This window comes from Panthera uncia (assembly GCF_023721935.1).
Source record: "Panthera uncia isolate 11264 chromosome B3 unlocalized genomic scaffold, Puncia_PCG_1.0 HiC_scaffold_1, whole genome shotgun sequence".
In the NCBI taxonomy this organism is placed as follows: domain Eukaryota; kingdom Metazoa; phylum Chordata; class Mammalia; order Carnivora; family Felidae; genus Panthera; species Panthera uncia.
In genome coordinates this window covers 89,677,567-89,699,652 of record NW_026057582.1, presented here as the reverse complement: position 1 = coordinate 89,699,652, position 22,086 = coordinate 89,677,567, and the positions used below count along the sequence as shown (strand labels likewise).

Here is a 22,086-nt window from a genome sequence, read left to right as displayed (position 1 = left end):
AAAGATGGCAAGGTTTATGTATTGACTTTATTTGGTATAGACATTTTCAGTTTTTAGATTGTGTTGTTTAACTTGAGAATTAGATATTCTTGTAGTTGATAGTAAAGGGTGCTTAATAATGCAAATACCTTATGGATTTGAATAAAATTGATACTCACTTTTAGTTAAAATCACCCTGAAACTATGCCAGATTAAAATTTAAGAAAACTTGTGAATCTGTTAGTGAAATTTGTAACTGGAACTTGGAAACCCCTAAAGTGGGTATGTTCCCTTTGTATGGAACAGTAGTATAATACATTGACAAAAGAATAATCGGAAGATCCTTAAAAAACTATGTACACTTAAGTGTAATTGACCTTGGTAATGATTAGCTTGAATAGCAGTCATTTTCATTTCTTCCTTTAGTTCATATTGTTAATCTTACCTGAATCGTTTGATCATTGACCAGTTACGTATATATTTTTGCTAAAGTCTGTGTTAGAAATGATTGAGGATGTACTTTAGGACCCTGAAGAGTCTCTACCAGCAAGGTTGCAAGTCTTTGGTAGTAGAGCATTACTGTCAGTCACAGTTTAATTTGGTTGAGTAATGATAAGAGTCCCAGCTCACTTTCTAGCTCTGTGACTAGGCAGGTTACTTATTCTCTAAACCTCAGTAATTATAATAGTACAAATGGTAGTACTTACCTAATAGAGTTTTTATGAGTATTAAATGAGATAACATGGTAGAGAATTCAAGCTCTGGCATCAGATAATCTGGGTGACTCAGGGCAAATTACTTACCTTTAATTACTTAAAAAAATTACCTAACTTTAATCACTCTCTATTTCTTTGTTTATCACTAAAGTGAGAATGATATTAGAAGCTATCTGATAGTTTTATAAGGTTTCAGTTAGTATATGTAAAACATTTAATAAATGTTAGCTACTAACTATAATTGTGATGTTATTATATAAAGCACTTAGCACAGTGCTCAAAATATTATATAACTACATAAGAAATGTTAGCTGTAATAATAATTGCTTGTTGTTATTCCAGTCCAAGGTAGGAATATTCCTGGTTGTTGGTCTCTTGATTCTGACTATGAGGTGATAATAGCTTAAAATTAAAGCCCATGCTACCAACAAATACAAGTATTCCAAATCCCTTTATTGGAGTCAGCTTTTGAACTCCTCTAATTCTGTTTGAGCCTGGGGGGTTTGTCCGTCCTTCCTTCCTTCCTTCCTTCCTCCCTTCCTTCCTTCCTTCCTTCCTCCCTTCCTTCCTTCTTCCCTCCCTTCCTTCCTTCCTCCCTCCCTTCCTCCCTCCCTCCCTCCCTCCCTCCCTTCCTCTCTCTTCCCTTTCGTTTTCCCTTTCCCTTTCCTCTCCTTCCCTCCCTCCTTCCTCCTTTCCTTCCTTCCTTCCTTCCTTCCTTCCTTCCTTCCTTCCTTCCTTTCTTTTGATTTTGACTGGGAAGTAGAGAAAGTTTAGACTTGTACTCTGTGCCAGCCATTTACATGGTGGTTTTTATGCTAAAGGACAAGCCTATGTTGTTTGTCTTCTTTTAAGTTTTAGCACTTCCTGTATCCTCAGTAATATTTTAGAGACCCTAGAATAGAGTTATGTGATCCAAATTGATGTAGGATACTTCCATTTTTAAATTTTTTTAAGAGGGAAAAATAACTGAGTTTGGCCTAGCTAAATGATGAAGTATTCTTTATTCAGTTAACTTTATGGATTATTATTACTAAAGGTCCCTTTCCTGGGAATATCTGATTTACGAATGGATGACTGGGCTCAGTGCTAAAACTACTAGTGAGAGTCTAAGAAAAAATATATTTCCAATATTCCTTTCCAGATATTAGAATTTTATTTTTTCATTATATTAAATGGTGTTAGGAGCAGTTATAAAATTTAATAGGCCCTCTAATAGCAATAACAGGTAGTGACTGGCAGGCTGTCCTCCAAGGGGAAAAGAGGAATAAAAACCATGTTACATAGTGGCTACTTTGTTTTAGATAAATTGTATTTATATATGTTTTATATTTTATTATGCATATGTGTATATGTATTTTTGTGTGTATATATGTTTATATATATGTCAAAAATATAAAAAGACAAAACATACTAAGATGTTAAGGACAACAGTGTATCTCAATATTTTATGAAGCACCTCCCCTACCCCTCTTTCTCCCCATAGGTAACCACTATCATAAATTTTCGATTTGTGCAAGTTTTTGAAGCTTTAGTTAGACCTGAAACATTTATTATTTACTAACTTAAAAATTTTGCAGCATTTTTCAAAACATTTATTTCTTTATTTCTGTATTTCTCTTTATTTCTTCATGGTGAAAAAATACTTTGGAAGCTACTATACCTTTATTAATTGCATTTAGGTTTTTTTTTTTTTAATTTTTTTTTTTTAACGTTTTATTTATTTTTGAGACAGGGAGAGACAGAGCATGAACAGGGGAGGGTCAGAGAGAGGGAGACAGAATCTGAAACAGGCTCCAGGCTCTGAGCTGTCAGCACAGAGCCCGACGCGGGGCTTGAATTCACCGACCGCGAGATCATGACCTGAGCCGAAGTCGGCCGCTTAACCGACTAAGCCATCCAGGTGCCCCTGCATTTAGTTTTTCACCTTCTATTCTCCCAGCCTTCCTAGAGAATTTATTAAGGTCATCCAACTTTGTTTTTATTAATATTCCCAGACTGAGACTAGCAATATAGAGTTGATGGTTACATTTATCATTGTTATTTGGTATTGCAGATGATAGTCTATCAGTGTGTTTATGTGTTTTTTTGTGTGTGTTTTGCATTCCACCTGGTGAGATAAGTGAGAAATACATTTAAACTCACTATTTTTATTTTGTTTAAAGGTAGAATATTTCTCTTATACAGTTAATGAACTTAAAAAAAAAGCAGTTTTTAATATCATTATTTGCTTGGACACTTAGCCTTTCTTTATCCCCCCCCCTTCATCTCAGATCATAATCCATTGTCAGATCACAATCATTGTTGAGAAAGGAAAAAGGTTGGAAAGTGGGTAATTGTATTTTGTTTAGGAATGAAACTTACACATTATAATAGTTCCCCTTTACCCCAATATTCCTGGGTTTTGTAACAGTCTGTTCCACTGCTGAAAAGCTTTGAATTAGTCTGATTTGGCATTGCCTTGGGCATCCAGTGGTGAGAATTCACCATTACTGCATTTTAGCAAGAAAAGAGTCACAGTAAGTACAGTATTTTGTTCCTCTTTGAGTTATATATATTTATGCGTATGTGTCATGTATTTGTACCCTAGTATAAGGGCAGAATTAAACTAATTTCAAGTTCTTAAGTGACTTTAGTGATTGGAAACGGGTATTTAATTGACACCCCTGGAGACTGAAATCTTTTGTCTGTCCACAGGTTTTTATGGGACTGAATTCTCTGGATAAGAAAAAAGCTCACTCTTCAAGAGGGCCAATAATTTGAGCCAGTTGGGATAGCTACTGTAGAATTTGAAGTTGTTATTTTAATGATACAGATTTACTGATGTATCTAGTGGTATTTAACATTCAATGTGTGTTATAGGATCCTGATGGAGAAAATGCTCGTAGGGCATTGCAACGAACAGGAGGATCATTTCCAGGAGGACATGTACCCGATATGGGATCGGGGTTGATGAATTTACCACCTTCCATTCTCAATAATCCAAACATTCCTCCTGAGGTTATCAGTAATTTGCAGGCTGGTAGACTTGGTTCCACAATTTTTGTTGCTAATGTAAGTTTAAGCTTTAGTCTAAAATTTTGTCATTCAGATATTCAGTTCTAATCATGAGGTTATTAAATTAGATGAATGGGTTGTAGGTTTAGAGAACATTTTGCTGATTTTTAATGAAAGTAAGTGAAACAGTAATTATTGGAACTCAAACCCAGTTTAAGTCTATATATATATATATATATATATATATATATATACACACATATATATAAGGTTAAAGTGTAAATATGAGTATTTAGTATTCTTTAAAAGTGAACTGTGGAATTTACAAATACCTATGCAGTTCTTGAACATGTTTACTTTCATTATATGGGACTTTTGTTCATATTGGTAAATGGATTTCTTTCTTTAGCTTTGATATTTGATATTTGTGAATGTGCACATTGTAGTTGGTTTGTCATTTGTTCTAAAGCTTTTGAAAGTCAGTGATATCAACAGTACTTTCAAAAATCTGAATTTCTCTCAGTAAAAATAGATGAGCAAGTTTCACATGTACAAAACAGGATTGAGCAGATAAGAGGCTGTTTTGGAAATTAAAAAAAAAAATTAAGGATAAGGAACAACGTTGGGTGAAGCTTGATTGATTTTAAACAACTTAAGATGTTTTTATTTGAATACTGTTGTTGATGTACCATCTACCAAGAAGTATAGTTCTTTATAGTTTTTAGAGTTGAGAAAAGATTTGTTTGTATTATTTATAAATGGGGAGAGGGGTTTATTAGGTATGTAACTTTATGTAATTTTATGTTAAGCTTGACTTCAAAGTTGGTTGGAAGAAGCTAAAGGAGGTGTTCAGCATAGCTGGAACTGTAAAACGGGCAGATATTAAAGAAGACAAAGATGGCAAGAGCAGAGGAATGGGCACAGTCACTTTTGAACAAGCAATTGAAGCAGTTCAAGCAATTTGTATCCTGATTTACACTTTAGCGCTATCTAATATGGTTGAAGAGCTTGATATTGTTTTGTGGGGGTCATGGAATTTAAAGTTGCCTGGCTTGGAAATGTGTATTAGACTTTAGTCTCCAGCACATAAAACCTTTACTATGTCCAAGTACTAAAGTCACTCTTAAAACTTGAATTAGCCATATTATGTAAGCCTGGTATGAACTCTTCTACTTTCTCTTCCTGCCACAATGAACTGTATGTATATCTGCTGTCGACAGTTGATGTAATCCATTGTGCATTAATGCAGTTGCTTTAAATGAAGTTTTCCCCCAGTGGTTGACTTACAAGATTATATTTTATTTATAAAGTAAAACTATAAAGCAAAGACTTCAAGATTTTTCTTTGAGTATATGGAAGAGACTAAAATAAGTAAAATAGTAAAGATGTTGATTAAAGTATTAGAGGTAGTCTGACTCTAAGATTATTAAAAATGTGTTCAAGTATAATTTTATAGTCAACTGGTTTTCCTTGACCAAACCAACAGCTATGTTCAATGGGCAGTTTTTGTTTGATAGACCTATGCATGTGAAAATGGTGAGTTCCTCCATATCACTTCAACCTCCCACCTCTTCAAACTTGTATCTGCTCTCCTCTGCATTGCAGATCTGTTTAGTTATGAATTAACCACACAATAAACTTTTTTTGCAATTAGGATGACAAGTCTGTCCCTCATGAAGACTACCGCTCACATGATAGTAAAACACCACAGTTACCACGTAAGTAAAAGTTATTATTAGAAGCAGAGCAGGCTATATATTTTTTCAATTTTATTATATGCTAAGCAAAACTCCTTATTTTTGCACCTATATCCCAAATTGCCCACAGTTTAGGATTAGTTTGGCATCATAGAGATAGTTTGTCATGATTGCTGAGGAAGACTGAGAAGATAAACATGTACCTTTTTTTTTCTTTTTGGTAGTTTTTCCTTATTACAAAAGCAATACATACTAAAAAAAATTGTTAAGTTCATATACATGAAGGGAAAAAGAAGTCCTTTTAATTTTACCACATGTAGTCTCCATTTTAATATTTTTCTGTATTTTTTATGGTCTTTTTATGTTTTTTTTTTTTTTACATAGTTGAGTACTACCATATAAATAATTTTTTTTTAACATTAATCTGAAGTATTCCATGTTGGAAAATTCTTTTCACATGTTTTTATTGGGTGTGTAATAGTCCATGGTATGGATGCTCCCTAAGTATTTCACTGTAATGTTAGGTATATTTATTTGTTTTAACTTTTTTTTTCTTTAATTGCCAACAGAGTAATTCATGTCTTTCTGTATACAAATATTTGGTATGTTTTTGGTTATTTCTTTCAAGTATATTTACAAGTTCTCAGGTGTGCATATTGATCAGTATTATCGAATTATTTTCCAAATGGTTATAAAACATAATGTACTTAACATCTTTGTCTCAGTGTTACATCTGCAAAATGAGGATGAGGATAGCGCCTATATCATGGGGTTGGCATGAGTGTTGCATGAGTTAATATATGTATAGCACTTAGAACAGTTTTGGAATATTTAGACACTCAAAAACTAGCTCTTCTTACTCTTTTTACTGTACCTTCTCTGATTTTTATTAAGTTTTTTTTTAATGATAAAATATTTTAAATATACAGACAAAAATAAAATTACTCATGTAGCTATCATAGGCCATATTTGTTATAGATGATTTTCCTTTAAAATAAAATTTTACAGATAAGGTTGAGACTCCCCCTCTCTCCTGACCACCAGATACCATACCAAGAGGAAACAACTTATGAATATAGTGTTTATTGTTTAAGTTTTAGATATTTGGATACACATTTATACATACACAAACATTATAGGAAATGGTTTTGCTGGATTTAAAATTTGGGGTGAGTGACATCCTATTGTATATATTCTGCAGCTTGCTGTTTTTGGTTTAATATTGTTTTTGAGATGCATTATATTGATGTAGCTCTAGTTCCTTAATTTTTTAATTTTTTTTTTTGAGTGGGGCGGGGCAGAGAAAGAGGGAAAGAATCTTAAGCAGGCTCTAGGCTCAGCACTGAGCCCCACACAAGGGGCTCAAGCTCCCGACCTTGAGATCACGACCTGAGGTGAAATCAAGAGTCGGGTGTTTAACCGACTTGAGCCATCCAGGCTCCCCAGTAATTTCTGTTTTTCTAAGATTTTTACTATTTTTGTTCATTTTCAGATTTATTGGCATAAAATACCCTCTTAAATTTCTTCTACATCTATAGTTCTTTCTTCTGATAAATTCTGAAGGTTTGTAATTTCTCTTTTTCTTGGTCAGTTTTGCTTAGAGATTTTTCAGTTTTATTTGTGCGTTCAGTTTCATCTTAATTTCTGCTCTTTAATATTTTCTTCTCTCTATTTTTGGGGGTTTAGTTTCTTATTTTTGTCCAAATTCCTTAAGTTGAATGTTTACTTCACTAATTTTGTAGGCTCTCTTTCCTAGTAAAAGTAGTTATAACTATAAATTTAGCCGTTGCACACAAGTTTTGCTATGGAGTATTTTTATTGTGATTTCATTTTTATTAAATTACTACTATGACTTCTTAAGCCATGCAGTTTTGAATTTCTAAATGTATGGGGCTTTTTATTGTTAATTTTTAACTTATTGTGGCCAGAGAAGATACGATTGTGATTTTTGGAATAATTTGGACTTTGTATTATGGTCTAATATAAGGCACTTTTTTAATACATATTCTAGGTGTGCTTGGTGAGTGCAGTGTTCTGTATATGTCCATTAAATCAAGTTTGTTAATCCATTTACATTGTCTACATTTACATCACTACTAATCATCATGTGTGCTTGGGCTGTCAATTACTGAGAGATGTATATGGTAAAATTTCCCACTAGAATGTTGGATTTTCTTTTTTTTTTTGTTGTTTGTTTTTTGGTTTGTTTTTTTTTTTGGTTTTTACTTTAAATATTTTGACACTAACTTAGTAAGTACATCTAAGTTTTAGAACTGATATATTTTCCAAATGAATCAAAATTTTATCACTAAGAGTGATTTTATCTTTAGTAACTAAGTCTCATCTAATATTGATATAGTTATAACAGCTTTGTTTTGCTTATTCACATTTATTATTTATGTGGGTTAATTCCCATTATTTTACATTCTGTTTTTGTGCTTTTTACAGATATTTTCCTCCTATCTTGCTTTCTCATTTAGTGGTTAGCCAGGATTTTTAATATATCTGTAAAGTCTGAAGTTAATATAACTATTCTTTTACTCAGTAATAGAGTGACCTTTGAATGCTTTAATTCTAATCACTTTTTCTATTGAATTATATGCCGTTATTGCTCATTGTCTCAGTTCTGTATTGCTTTTTTTCATGCCCACAAATTAGGCATTACTACTATTTACCATTTTCTTGGCTTACCTTTCTCTACTCTCACAGACCCTGGCGCTAATTTTTTCTCAAAGCATATATTTTAAAAGCTCTTTCAGTGAGGATCTGTTGTTAGTAAATTGTCTCAATTTTGGATAGTCTATAAATGTCTTCAAAGGTAGTTTTACTGGTTATACAGTTTAAGATTGATAGTTATTTTCTCTCAGCACTTTGAAAAACCCCACAGTCTTCTGGCTTCCATTGTTGCTATTAAGTTGGCTACCACTTAAAACGTCCTTTCTTTACAGGTTAGCTGTGTTCTTCATGTTGCTGATTTTAAGATATTTGTCTTTGGTGTGCAGTTTTCTGCAGTGTTGGTATGAATTACTTTTTATTGGGCTTTCACAATCGAAGAATTCAGTTTCTTTTTAAGTGAACTCTGGAAAACTCTCAGTTCATGTGTCTTTGAGTATTTCCCTTTCTCTCTTTATAGGGCAGTTTTTTTCCTGCCTCAGCCCAGTTTACCTTATCACTTAGAGTGTCATCTTTCGAGATTCTGCCTGGCTTTCTGCTGGGGCTTCCGGTTTACTTTTCCACTATTAATACTCTTCTAGTTATTTAGATAAAAAATATTCTCTGTTGTATTCAGACTTATTCTATATCTCTTTTTGAGATTCACATTTTTATATATTCTTTATTGAGATATAATATGAACTCATACACTTTGACAGAATCAGTTCGTTATTCGAGTTAATCATTATTAATGTCCCCATTTTTCCCTTCCTCCCTTCTTTTGTTCAAATTATTTTAACTTGTCAAATGGGAGCCTCCTTACTGCCAATGATGCCCATACTCTTACTTTTGGTGAAAGCATGATTTCCCAGAGCGGTGAAGATTTTTTTTTTTTTTGTCATAGAGATATGAGATTGGCCTAGTCTCAAAGAGTCCTGGTTCCTTTTAGTAGAGAATGATTTCAGAGATGAAAATATGAGTCCTAGGTATAGACATGAGAGTATTGTTGATAGTCAAGTATGCTGTTGCTTTCAGTTAGACCATTTTTAGGTACTAAGCTGTTATCTTTTACCAGATGACATTGATCTTTTCAATTACACAGCATGCTTCTGTATTTTATCTTAAAACACACACACACATTTTGTGTGTGTGTGTGTGTGTGTGTGTGTGTGTGTGTGTGTATAGATAGATAGATAGTATGGTTTTCTCAGCCCCTACCTCTTAATTGCTACATTGGCTAGCAAGAACATACTCAGATTTAATATAGTAAAATAAAATAGTTCCCACTCAACTGTTAAGTCTTTAAGGTCATCAAATTAACTTCTTAAAGTCTATTTTCAACAAATTTAATTAGTTTATTTTAAGAGAGGTAGTAAAAGGAATACTGGATTTAGAGACCGAAAACTTAAATTGTAGTCCTAACTTAATCACATAGCTAAATGGCATTATAAAAGTAACTTAAGGTCTCAGAAATTTCCTCCTGTGTGGAAAATAGATGTGAAAACACTTAAGGTGCCATATAAATAAATAAATATGTCATGGACAAAAACAGGTAATGTAACATTTGTTTTATTCAATATTTTGTTTCCATTGTTGTTGACTTTTTAGTTGGATTTGAACCATCTTAAACGTAATTCTATTTTAAGTGGTTTTACAAACTCGAGCAAGATTCTCATTTTCAGATATGTATACCATTTATAAGGTATATAATATTATTCAAAATCCTCTTGGTATTTGATTAGTCCTTTTTAGAATGCCTTGAAACTAGGATAGAAGGTAGGTCTGCTTCATAAAATACTTCTCATTAATAAATGGTGTTATAGTGAGGCTTCTTCACTGTGCTGCATTCTGATGAAAACAAGAACCAGTGCTCTTATTTGCAAATTTGCAAAATTTTGGCAATATTACGACAGGCATGTAGCTTAAAGAATTTATTTAGTGCCACTTAGTTAATCATATATGGGCTGGTAATATCATTTTCATTTGTGTTTTAGGTGGTCTTGGAGGCATTGGAATGGGACTTGGTCCAGGTGGACAGCCTATTAGTGCCAGCCAGTTGAATATAGGTGGTGTAATGGGAAATTTAGGCCCAAGTGGTGAGTATTCTCACTTTCTTATTTCTTTTTAATGATACATTGCTAAATTTATAAAGCTTACATTTACTAGTTTGTAATAGTGTTTAAAGGATTCTGTTTTATAGTTGAATATTTAGGATTTCATTCAGCCTGAAAAAAGAATGAAACCTTGAGACCAGAGAACATGAAATAGAGTGAGCAAAGGTCAAGAGGGTTCCTCTGACGCTAGCTGTGTTGTAGCTAGCCGTTTAGCACTTTGGATTTTAAAATGTCTTTGAGGCAGGAGGAGAATGTTTAACATAGTGTCTCGTGTATCATGGATATACAGTATTTGTGGAATGGCTGAAATGCTACCCTATCAAAAGCAAGTTAAATTTGTATTTATAGCTGGGAAGGTAGCTTTTCAGAGAGCTGTTTGTCTCTTTACATGGACTAATTTACAGTTTATCTCTGAAGATTAGTTTTTAAACCTTGTGGTTTCAGAACCCTTTTATTCTCTTCCAATTTGGTGGCAGTCCCAAAGTGCTTTTGTTGACATGGTTATGTTTGTCAGTATTTACTGTGTTAGGAAATAAAACTTAGAAATTTAAAAATATTTACAGATTTATTTAAAATAACAGTTATCGACTTGTATTAACATAAATATAATTTTTAAGAAAATGTTTTATTTTCCGTTACAAAATATTAGTAAACACAGTGGCATCGTTTTATCTTTTTGGATATCTCTTTAATGTTTGGTTTAAGGCAAGACAGCTGTGCTGTTATATCTGCTTCTGCATTTCGTTTGTTATATTGCATACATCATGTAGTTTCTGGAAAATTACACCTTATATTCATGACAGAATGAGAGTAAACAGTCAAATAACATCTTAATATTACTTGATGAACAAAATAGTTTTGACTTATTGGACCCCAGACCATACTTTGAGAACTGTGTCTTAATTGATAGAGTACTAAATGCTCTCAGATTCCTGTTTTTTGCTGAGATGCTATAGCTAAACTTTAAAAAATCAGTGTAGCTATGGTAATTGGTCTGAATGAAATAGAAACTTTTATTCTTAGGCCCTCCACCTTCCTAAACAAAGGCTTTTTTATTCTTTGTTTTTTTTACTGCTCCCTTAGCTGCCATGTTGAAAGGAGTCCTTACTTTCTGACTCGATCTCTAAATCTGCTGTGGTGATACTTGTGTGTGTGTGTGTGTGTGTGTGTGTGTGTGTGTGTGTGTTGAAAAAAAAAATGAACAGTTACCTAGTCCTAGATATTCTCTGCTTGAATGTGTGACCAGTGAATTTTGTTTTCTTATTTAATAAATATTCATAGAGGCCTTTTTGAAGACTCATGATTAGACAGCTGCTGTACATAGCACTTTAAAGCCTCACATGTGTGCCCCACTGCTTCTCTAGCATTCCGTCATGACTAGACCAGTGGTATCTTTTGCTATATTGCGTTATGTCATTCTTTAGTCCTAAAAATAAGATTGACTGAACGTACATACTATGTATTTTATTTGAGGTATGGGAATGGATGGTCCAGGTTTTGGAGGAATGAATAGAATTGGAGGAGGTATGTATAAGCATTTGTTTTTTGTATGTACCCAGTACCATGTTTAGTAAATTAGAAGCTGTGTTGAGAATTCTAAGGGAAAAAAAAGTCATAGTTTATTGTTGGCTCATACCTAAAGGCTGCTAGCAGAAACTGAGCCTAGTACATACTTAAGAGATGGGAAATGATGTGTTAAGCCCCTGCACAAGGTAGAGTGGATGAAGAGTTTACTGGTGAGACATAACATTTACAACATGTACCTTTCAGCTATATAGCTAATAGTCAAATCTCAAATTAATCTTTATTCCGTAGGAATTGGGTTTGGTGGTCTGGAAGCAATGAATAGCATGGGAGGATTTGGAGGAGTTGGCCGAATGGGAGGTAGGTAAATGTAGGAATGGGCACTGTAGAGGTCTCCAGAGGGCATATGGGGCATGGCGGGTAGGGACAGGCATAACAGGACGGGGGATATCATATAGCATGTGAGGTAAGTTGGTAAATCACAGACTTTTTGGTATTTGTGACTTTTGTCATCTTTCCAGTTTACTTTCATTATGTTCCTAAATGGATTACCATGTACTGATACACTTGAAAAAGGGTTAATTTGTTGCATAATCTTTTCAGAGCTGTACCGTGGTGCGATGACTAGTAGCATGGAGAGAGATTTTGGACGTGGTGATATTGGATTAAATCGAGGCTTTGGAGATTCCTTTGGTAGACTTGGTAGGGCTGGCTGCATATTTCTCCTTTTCCTTTTTGCAGATTATGTTTTTCAAAGTCTGTTTCCTTTTTTTGTGAAAAATTGGACATTGATAATGTTTCATGTAATTTATTGATGAAAACCACTTTAGGAATTTTAATGTACTAGCTCTCTTTTTCAGTAAATTACATATTTGAACCTATTTCTAGAAGACTTACACTTTTTGGTTACTGTACAGCTGAGAGCATAGTACCTTGGGAATTTTAAAATATGATTCTTCCAATTAATTAGTATCTTTCCATCCTTGTTTAGGCAGTGCAATGATTGCAGGAAGAATAGGAGCTTCTAACATGGGTCCAGTAGGATCTGGAATAAGTAGGTTTAAATTTTACTAGAATTTATTCAGTAGTATTTGAGTGCTTGCAAAAGACTTTGCAAGAGTAGTTATTATAGTATAGTAATATTTTGTTCTTATGTGTTAATATGTCTTGTCATAATTTAGAGAAACTTTGAGAGTTACTGAGCTTTTCTGTTTGATCACTGTTTGAAATTTCTAAACTAACTTTGAATTTTACCTCTTTGACATTTCTGAACTAACAACAGAGTATGTGTTAACTGTCAGCTAATCCAAGAAGCTCCGTTCCAACTGAGGAATCTGGGGATTTCCTTGATCATGTGTCAGGAGGAACTTTTGCTTTAGCACCAACTTTGTTTCCTTGCCTATTGTCTACAACTGCTGTTGGTGACTAGCTTATTTCATGTGTGAATATCTTGTGTCTTTTGCCCCTGTTACAGCACCTCTAGAGACTTCCTGAGGTTGAGAGCTAAGGTTGAAAGAGATGCTTATTTCCTTTCCTCTTAAACCTTTCCTGTGATAGAATCAAGAGTAGTTGGGGAATGCCACATTTCTTCCACCTGTTTCCTCTACCACATTTTAGGCCTTATGTTAAATCTTAAAACATGGCTCAGTTTTTGATCTCTTTTGCTTACTGAGCCATGTTTCTGTGAGCTCTCCGTACTTTATTGACTCCTTTAATTGATTGAAACCTCACAAATAGGAAATACAGCCTACTTAAAGTTTTCTAAGGGCAAATTCAGAAATCCTGTCAGCTGAAGATACTTACTTCCATTTACCTGCTTCTCATTCCTTTTCATAATTTTTTTCATCCTTGGCCATTTTCCCAGTAATCATAACTTCCCTACTTTCCTTTTTTACCTCATGTTTGTGCTTCTGTTTCCCTAACTTTAGATTTGTTATTCATAGAAAGCCAGTGTGAGGGTGGTTAATTTTTGAAATTTCTCCATATGGGGATATTAGGTACAAGAGAAAAGAAAAAGTTTTGGGAATGTATAGGATTGGAATAATTAAAGGGGACTCAGTGCATAAGAATAAATTTGGTATGAGCTATGAGTTAAATTCTCAAGCTCTGGCTAGAGGGGTGTGATTCCATGTTTTTCTATCTCCTTAAGTTCTATGTAATATTGAAATTAAAAGTTAAGTTTTCTGTGGTTATTGAAAATTGAATTGATATGAAAAGAGAAATTGCATGTGAAAATACTGAAGATACTGAAGTGAAAACAATATTATGTAGGAGAGTATGATAAGAGCAACAGTTAATGTGTTGGGAGTTGTAATATATTTTTTTGTTTTAGCAGTTATTACACATGGTATTAAAAAATAAACATGATAAAAACTATAATGTTAATGGATAAAACAGATAATTTACATAACTTAAATGATGTTATTTTATGATTGGAATAGAATTTTTTAGAAGTATATATGTGTGATGTATTAACGTAGTGGCTAGAATTAACAGATTGTTAGCCATTAACATTCAACTAACAATGTAGATCAAATTAAATTCTATTTCTTGGAAGATTGTTATTTTGTGTGTATGAAAATAATTTTATTTTTATGTATTATCTACTTATATAAATGAATTAATTTTTTCTCCCTTTCTTTCTCAAAAATGATTTTGTCCCTCCTCTTTCCTTCTTCCTCTTCTTTCTCCTTTTTCTTCCGTTTTTGAAAAAACACCAAAATTCCCCAACCCCCCCTTTCCGTTCTTGAAATCCAGGTGGTGGCATGGGTGGCATGAACAGTGTGACTGGAGGAATGGGGATGGGACTAGACCGGATGAGCTCCAGCTTTGATAGGATGGGACCAGGTATAGGAGCTATACTGGAAAGGAGCATCGATATGGATCGAGGATTTCTGTCCGGTCCAATGGGAAGCGGAATGAGAGACAGAATAGGCTCCAAAGGCAACCAGATATTTGTCAGAAATGTAAGCAACTAAACGTAAAGGATACTTAAAATTATTTTTTTCTTTGTATATCTGTTACTAATACCTTTTTTCATTCTAGCTGCCTTTTGACTTGACTTGGCAGAAACTAAAAGAGAAATTCAGTCAGTGTGGTAAGTATACTAATGACTGCAGATATGATAATATTGATTACAGAGGAAAAACTGATTTTAAACCTTTAAACACTGTGTTTAGACCTTACCTGTCCAGAAATCTGTTCCTGGATAATATGACAGGTCTAATTCCACTTGAAATAAATTATGCTGCTCTCCTCTGACAAGGAGCAGTGCAAATTACTTCTAAATAACCAGATTTAGAGTAGAGCCTGTCATTGTCTTCTGTGGAGAAAGAGAGGGCTTGCTTTATTACCTGATTTTTGAAAGGTTAGTATATCATCATTGCTTGCGTTTAAAAAGATTTTTTTCTGTGGAAAGTACTAATGAAGGGTATACTTATTTCCTTGTTTATAGTGGAGTGCAGTGCATTGCCAACATGACCCCAAAAATGCTGACATCCAAATGATGTGGGAGTCCATCAATGAGACCCATTCTGCACATTGTTTCCTGTACAATACAGGAAACTTAGCTGATAGCAGAGAACCCACTGCCTGGAGTTCCTTAGACGGGTACATTCTGGTGGCCCTTCTAGCTCTTTTATAAACTGTTCTTGGCTGTGATGGGCACTATGTACAATCTTGATATATTCGTTAGGTCTGTAGAAGATTAGGTGGTTTTACTACTTGAAAAGGGGACTTTTGCTGCTGGGAGAAATAGTGTGAGTGGAACAGCATAACAGATTTCCTGCCAGTATTTTTCTGCTGTTGCGTGGTATCCCAGAGACTCTCTGATCACAATAGTAAGCTATCTGGGTGGCCTGTAGTGATGAAAGGAAACTAAAAGTGGTACATTCAGTTCTTGAGAGCTGACAGAAAGTTAAGAGTATTTGGAATATATATTTACTTTTTTTGAGATCACGAAGGGGATAAGTTTAGTGTTCTCCCACAAAAGTAGCCTTCAGCTCTTCTCATAAAGTGGTGGTGATCACTTAGGATCACGTGGATATCATCTGTGTTCTGAGTACCTGACTCTGTTGTAGTAATCTGTTCATAGGTTTTTTTTTTGTTTTTTTTTTAACTATTTTTTGAGAGAGAGAGAGAGTGTGAGCAGGGGAGGGGCAGAGAGAGAGGGAGACACAGAATCCGAAGCAGGCTCCAGGCTCTGAGCTGGCAGCACAGACAGCTGATGCGGGGCTGAAACCCACGAACTGTGAGACCATGACCTGAGCCGAATTCGGACACTGAACTGACTGAGCCACCCAGGTGCCCCTGTTCATAGGTTTTCTTCCCTCTTAGATAGAGGCTTTTGATGCAGGAACTGCATCGTTTCATTCTAACATTTTTCATTGCCTCCGTATATATAGGAAGAGTTTATTAAATGTTTATGAGTGAGTTAAGTATTCTGAGATCTTCATTCATTTATTCAGTTACTTATTCATTCAGTCAGTCAGTCTGCAAATAGTATGTTTTTGGCAGTCTGCTTGTCATTAGAATTAGACATACAAACAGTGAAAGATAGTATCCTTGCCTTCAAGGAACATGCAGTGTGAATCTGTCAAAGATGTTCTTTTGACTCCTTTTGTTGATTATCTTTTTTTTGGCTTTCATGTATATTCAAGTAAGAGAAACTTAATGTTTTTTAATTGTAAAAATGTTAAAAATGAGGTAACTATTAAAACAGTTACCATGAACAGAAAACAGAATTGTAATGTTGTTTTCCAGTGTTGGTAGTGTTTGTAGGAGTAAGAGGATCCATCAGGATGAGTCAGCAGCATCTGGCCATGAACCCCATAGACTGCAAAAGAATGGACATGTTAGGGCCTTAGTGAATACATCAAATGAGGAGCAGTGGCGGTAGATATAGGTCATATCTGTTGTAGTTTCAGTGAAAAAAAACAGCGCCAAATGAGATAAATTACATTTTTCAAAGTAGAACGGAGACACGAAAAGAACAAAGCGTAGTACACAAATGACATTACTGAAAATGTGACCAATATTGATTTGACTTTTCTTTAGCATATGTGTAGCAGGCACATTTCTTTTTGAGGTCACATGTGAGCAAGGCTTGCAGCAACTTTGAGGTCTTGTATTGAGATTCTTGTTGGAGTGGCATTGATTTGATAGATGGACATTAGCAATTCAGACGTTTTCTGAAAGGAAAAAAGTAGTATCCAATTCTACATTTAAAAAATGTGTACAGCATTTTAGCTAATAAAATGAAAGGTGGGGGCGCCTGGGTGGCTCAGTCAGTTAAGTGTCTGACTTCGTCTCAGGTCATGATCTCGCAGTTTGTGAGTTCGAGCCCGGCATCAGGCTCTGTGCTGACAGCTCAGAGCCTGGAGTCTGCTTTGGATTATCTGTCTCCCTCTCTCTATGCGCCTCTCCCATGCTGGCTCTCTGTCTCTCTCTCAAAAATAAATAATCATTAAAAAATTTAAAAAAAATTATTTTTTTAAAGAAATTATTATTTTAGCTCTCCTCTTAGATCCTTTATTAATCTATAGTATCGTGAGTATAATGATTTTTATTTTTCTTATCAATTCTATTGTAAAAGCTTCTGATTTTTATTTAGATTTATATTAAAGTAATGCCATATTTATGGCCTTTTGTAGCAACGTGGGTGGAACTGGAGAGTGTGATGCTAAGTGAAATAAGCCATACAGAGGAAGACAGATACCATATGGTTTCACTCTTATGTGGTTCCTGAGAAACTTAACAGAAACCCATGGGGGAGGGGAAGGAAAAAAAAAAAAGAGGTTAGAGTGGGAGAAAGCCAAAGCATAAGAGACTCTTAAAAACTGAGAATAGGGGCGCCTGGGTGGCGCAGTCGGTTAAGCGTCCGACTTCAGCCAGGTCACGATCTCGCGGTCCGTGAGTTCGAGCCCCGCGTCAGGCTCTGGGCTGATGGCTCGGAGCCTGGAGCCTGTTTCCGATTCTGTGTCTCCCTCTCTCTCTGCCCCTCCCCCGTTCATGCTCTGTCTCTCTCTGTCCCAAAAATAAATAAAAAACGTTGAAAAAAAAATTAATTAAAAACTGAGAATAAACTGAGGGTTGATGGGGGGTGGGAGGGAGGGGAAAGTGGGTGATGGGCATTGAGGAGGGCACCTTTTGGGATGAGCACTGGGTGTTGTATGGAAACCAATTTGACAATAAATTTCATATATTAAAAAAAATAAAATAAAGTAATACCATATTTAAATAATTCCCCACCATCTTCCTCTTTTTAACCTTAAAATGCATTGATGGTAAAGAAAATAAGTTATGGGAATATAGAGTTAAGTGTTCAGCTATTGGCAACTATGGAAGTTACCTGGCTCATATGAATTGAACTATCCATTTTTCTGCCACAGCACTTTATTTTCAAATCTTAAGAGAGTTTTTTCTTTCTTAGTATGAGAAGTTTCTTTCTAACCTGTTCCAAGTCAATAATGACCTCTTTCACAGTAAAAGTCAGTTTTGTTGTTGTTTTTTCCCCCTTGAGCCCAAAGTGAGTAAGTATATCCTTTTGGTTGCTTCTTAGTAAAAGTCTAGTGGTACTCCATGCATCTTCCCCAGACAGTATCTGTCGGTAAATGGCTCACCAGCAAAGCCCTGTGCTTACCAAATGTCTATACAAATCTTCCTTGACTTACAGTGGGGTTACATTCCAACAAACCCATCCTAAGTTGAAAATATAGTAAGGTGAAAATGCATTTAATTACACTTAGCCTACTGAACATCATAGTCTTACCTAGCGTACCTTAAACATGCTCAGAACACTTATATTAGCTTATAGTTGGGCAGAATCATCTAACACAAAGCTTACTTTATAATAAGGTGCTGAATATATCATGATTATCATTGATTAAATATATATCATGAATATATCATTGATTAAATACTATACTGAGTGTGAAAAATAGAGTGGTTGTGTGGGTCCAGAATGCTTATAAATGCATGGCTTGTTTACCCCTGTGTTTGCCTGACTTACTGAGAGTTGTGGTTCATGGCTGCCGCCCACTATCACTAGTATCATACCACATACCACTAGCCTGAGAAAAGATCAAAATTCAAAGTACAGTTTCTACTGCGTATCACTTTTGCATCATCATGATGTTGAAAATTGTAAATTGAACCATTATAAGCTGGGACCATCTATAGTGGTTAACTGTCCTTGATGGGGCAAATACAAAGGCCAAGAAAATGTATTTTAGGTTATACTACCTCAGTACAATATTTCTTCATACTTTGTAATTTGGGGGAAATTGTGTTCACATATCCCCAGACATAACAACATGAAGAATGAGTGTAGTAAAATAGATCTTTTTTTAATCCTACCCTATGTAATTCCTCAGTGACATGCATTTTTAAGAAGGCTGAGTATAAATAAATTAACTGAACCATTCAGAGTTAGTTGTAGTTTGTGCTAACGGACTCATATAGACATAGTCTTTCAAACTTGCTCCTGTATTTATTACACACTTTAGCTATACTCTGACTTGGCTTGGTATGAGGCAGGATCATAAGATTTTAGAACTGCAGTGCAAGGAAAGCCCGTTGAATCATTCCTGCTATAAACCATGTAAACAAATATAACTTTGATCCACAGATTTCCATTATGTAGTTTTCTGGATCAGTATGCTTGTTAACTGGCTAGAAAATAGAGATTTGGGTTAGATTTTATTTACTAAACCACGTGCTGCTTCAAGGATGACTAGTCGACTTTAACTCTGGCATATTTTAATAGTAAAACATAATGCAGTAACAGTAAAAATAATATATGAAGAGCATTCATTGATAGTCCTTTTGTTTGTAAAGAAACACTAAAACTTTGTTTTTTGTCCCTTATATCATAATTACAGCTTCTTACAGAGTATCTGATTTTGCTTTTTTCTTTTGTGGTTATGTTACACTTTCACTTTGGTAATGGCTTTTATTGAACCATTTATTTATTTTTGCTTTAATTTTGTCTATTTTTAGATAATGCTTTTATATCAGCATTTCCCAAAGCATACCCACAGGATGTTAATAGGCTGGATTAAATAAAGTGACAAGGTTTCTTTCACTGCAGGATAAGTCATTTTTTAACTAGTATATGTAACAGCAATATGTTTGACTATTCTGTTGTACTGATTTCTCATTGCATACTATTTTGTCCTATACTATTATTAAAATAGCAGTTCTATTTTCGTTTTTCTTGGAATCACACAAGATCAGTAGATATTTAAGTCATTTAAGAAAGTCCTCAGACTTTGTAATATGTAAATATAGCCAAGGGGGTCTGATTTAATTATTGGAAACTAAATTTTTTTCTCCTCAATTATTTATCTTTAGAAAAGTAAATTATCTCGGTCGGTGTTTTTATGGGATTAGAAAACGTAAAACGCTTTCTGGTTCTATGCCTTGTGGGAGTTTTGAACAGTCTTACCATGAAACGAGTATCTATAAGCCAGTTTCTGTAGCCTGAGTGTTCAGACTGTAAGAATGTGGAAGCATTTTGGTGGAGAGACCTTGTCAGATTGAAAAGCTGTGAGATCATGGTGGGGTCAGGAATTTGGGAGTCTGACTGTTGATTCCTAAACTGATAGAGACAATTTAAGAGAAGAAAAAGAGAGCGAGAGAAACTTGAAAGATTGAGACAGATTTTGCATGAGATAATTATGTATTTTCCTTTGAAGTTTTGAAGATTTCTTGGCTTGAGTAAAACTTACTATTGCTAATAAAGCTGATGTTAAGAGAAGCCCTAAGTTTTTATGAAAGGTGAAAGTAGATAAGGAAGAACCTCTAACTTTAAAAGCCCTTGAAAATTCTCCACAGTAATCCACCGAAATCACTGTACTGTGCTGTCTTTGACCAAGGTATGCTTTAATTAAACTTGCTTTTTCCAGGTCTCAGCATTCACAATATTAAGAGGACTCTGGAAATTGCTCTGCATCTATCTTTAAAGTTTTTTAAAGTTTCATTTTATGTTGTTTATTAGAAAATGTGATTTCTATGTTTTTTGTTTTAATGAATTGTAGGTTGGTTATATATTGTGTGAATTTACTTTAACCATGATAATATAATTTTTTCTGGGGATTAATCTGTTTTATAACTTCTAGAACAGTTAAAGGCTCCCTGGTCTCGGTTACAAGATCATGGTTTTGACTCATGACATTTATTAACTTGGACCATTTAGGTAGGGTGAGCAGTTGATTGCCAGTTGGTTTAAAAAAATGCAGTAAGGGTGGGATTGGGGAAATGGTTGAAAAAACAAAAACAGAGTAGTCCAGGATGTTGTAGATAATAAATCATTCAGATCAAGATTTAAACAGGGAAAAAAAAAAAAAGATTTTCTACTCCTGCATTGAAGTTAAAATAGATCCTATCACCTGGCAAAGGGCTTATGCAATTTTTTTTTTTTATAAGGCTTTTATTATCTCCCTCTCCTTTTTTGTCCCTTTATAGAACTAAATATGTTTGGCTTTCTAAGTATGTTGCTAGACTAAAATTAGCCTGTAGTGATTTGGCTACTATATAATATTCAAGGAAAGGAAATACGGTAAGTGGGCACACAACTCCCCTAAATGTGTGTGGATCTGATGATAATACATCCTAGTTTGCCTGGGGATAGTCTCCTTTTCATCTGTTATTTGTGTGTAATTACTAATCACTCTCCATTTTACTCTCAAAGGTGTTCTGGTTTGTGTGGTGGATGTTTATGGATATTTTGTAATTTGATGAATGATTTAATGAATACCAGCAGTGATATTACCTATATATGCAATAATTGTCTGGTTTTCTTCCTCCTCCTCGAAGCTTCTCTGAGGTTCTTCTTTGGGCCTTACCATCACTGTTACTTTTATTGATTTAATCTATGCTATCTCTTCCATGCCTATTTCCATAACCTATTTGGTACCACTCTTACACTGGAGTTCAAATTGTGGTATTGAATAAATAAAATGGCACTGTGGTTAATAAGTAGAATTAGTGGGGCCCTTTGTGGCCTGATAAAAATTAAAATTCTGGGCAGTTGCTACTATTTGCAGTGGTGAAGTAATGAAAAGGAAGATAAAAGGGAAAGGAGAGATTGGGGAGATTGGGCAGAAAGTGAAAAAAAATTTTTTTTTTCTAAAAGTAATTTTGTTCATATTTGTAAGTTTGTTATTGTGCATGGTGACTTGCTGGCATTTTGTGCTGTTTCCCTTGCTGCTATAAATTTACTTCAGAAACTAAGAATTTAATATAAAAGTATTTTTTTATGTTCTACTTTAATAAAATATTAAATCCTAAGCAAATTTATTTTTATTCCTATTTTGTATACTTTAACATGTTTATATTCAGAATGTAAAATGATGAGAATAATGTTTATATGATGTTATTTTTAAATCATTAATATTTTTAGCCAGCTAT

The 22,086-nt window shown here is 34.4% G+C and overlaps 2 protein-coding genes across 3 annotated transcripts in view; both read left to right on the top strand.

Annotated features, from left to right (window-relative positions):
• The window catches only part of FBN1 (fibrillin 1), a 711,751-nt gene that overhangs the window by 480,672 nt on the left and 208,993 nt on the right, over nt 1-22,086 (top strand). The gene's annotated exons all lie outside the window — the stretch shown is intronic.
• The window catches only part of MYEF2 (myelin expression factor 2), a 37,432-nt gene that overhangs the window by 8,668 nt on the left and 6,678 nt on the right, over nt 1-22,086 (top strand). Inside the window, exons 6-16 of one of the 2 annotated variants that reach the window (XM_049613595.1) lie at nt 3,555-3,746; nt 4,499-4,652; nt 5,176-5,225; nt 5,344-5,407; nt 10,033-10,134; nt 11,626-11,676; nt 11,968-12,036; nt 12,280-12,378; nt 12,668-12,730; nt 14,434-14,642; nt 14,722-14,773. In XM_049613595.1, coding sequence (XP_049469552.1) covers nt 3,555-3,746; nt 4,499-4,652; nt 5,176-5,225; nt 5,344-5,407; nt 10,033-10,134; nt 11,626-11,676; nt 11,968-12,036; nt 12,280-12,378; nt 12,668-12,730; nt 14,434-14,642; nt 14,722-14,773 — 1,105 coding nt within the window. The remainder of the gene's footprint in view (nt 1-3,554; nt 3,747-4,498; nt 4,653-5,175; nt 5,226-5,343; nt 5,408-10,032; nt 10,135-11,625; nt 11,677-11,967; nt 12,037-12,279; nt 12,379-12,667; nt 12,731-14,433; nt 14,643-14,721; nt 14,774-22,086) is intronic. The other variant, XM_049613596.1, reaches the window with a different exon arrangement.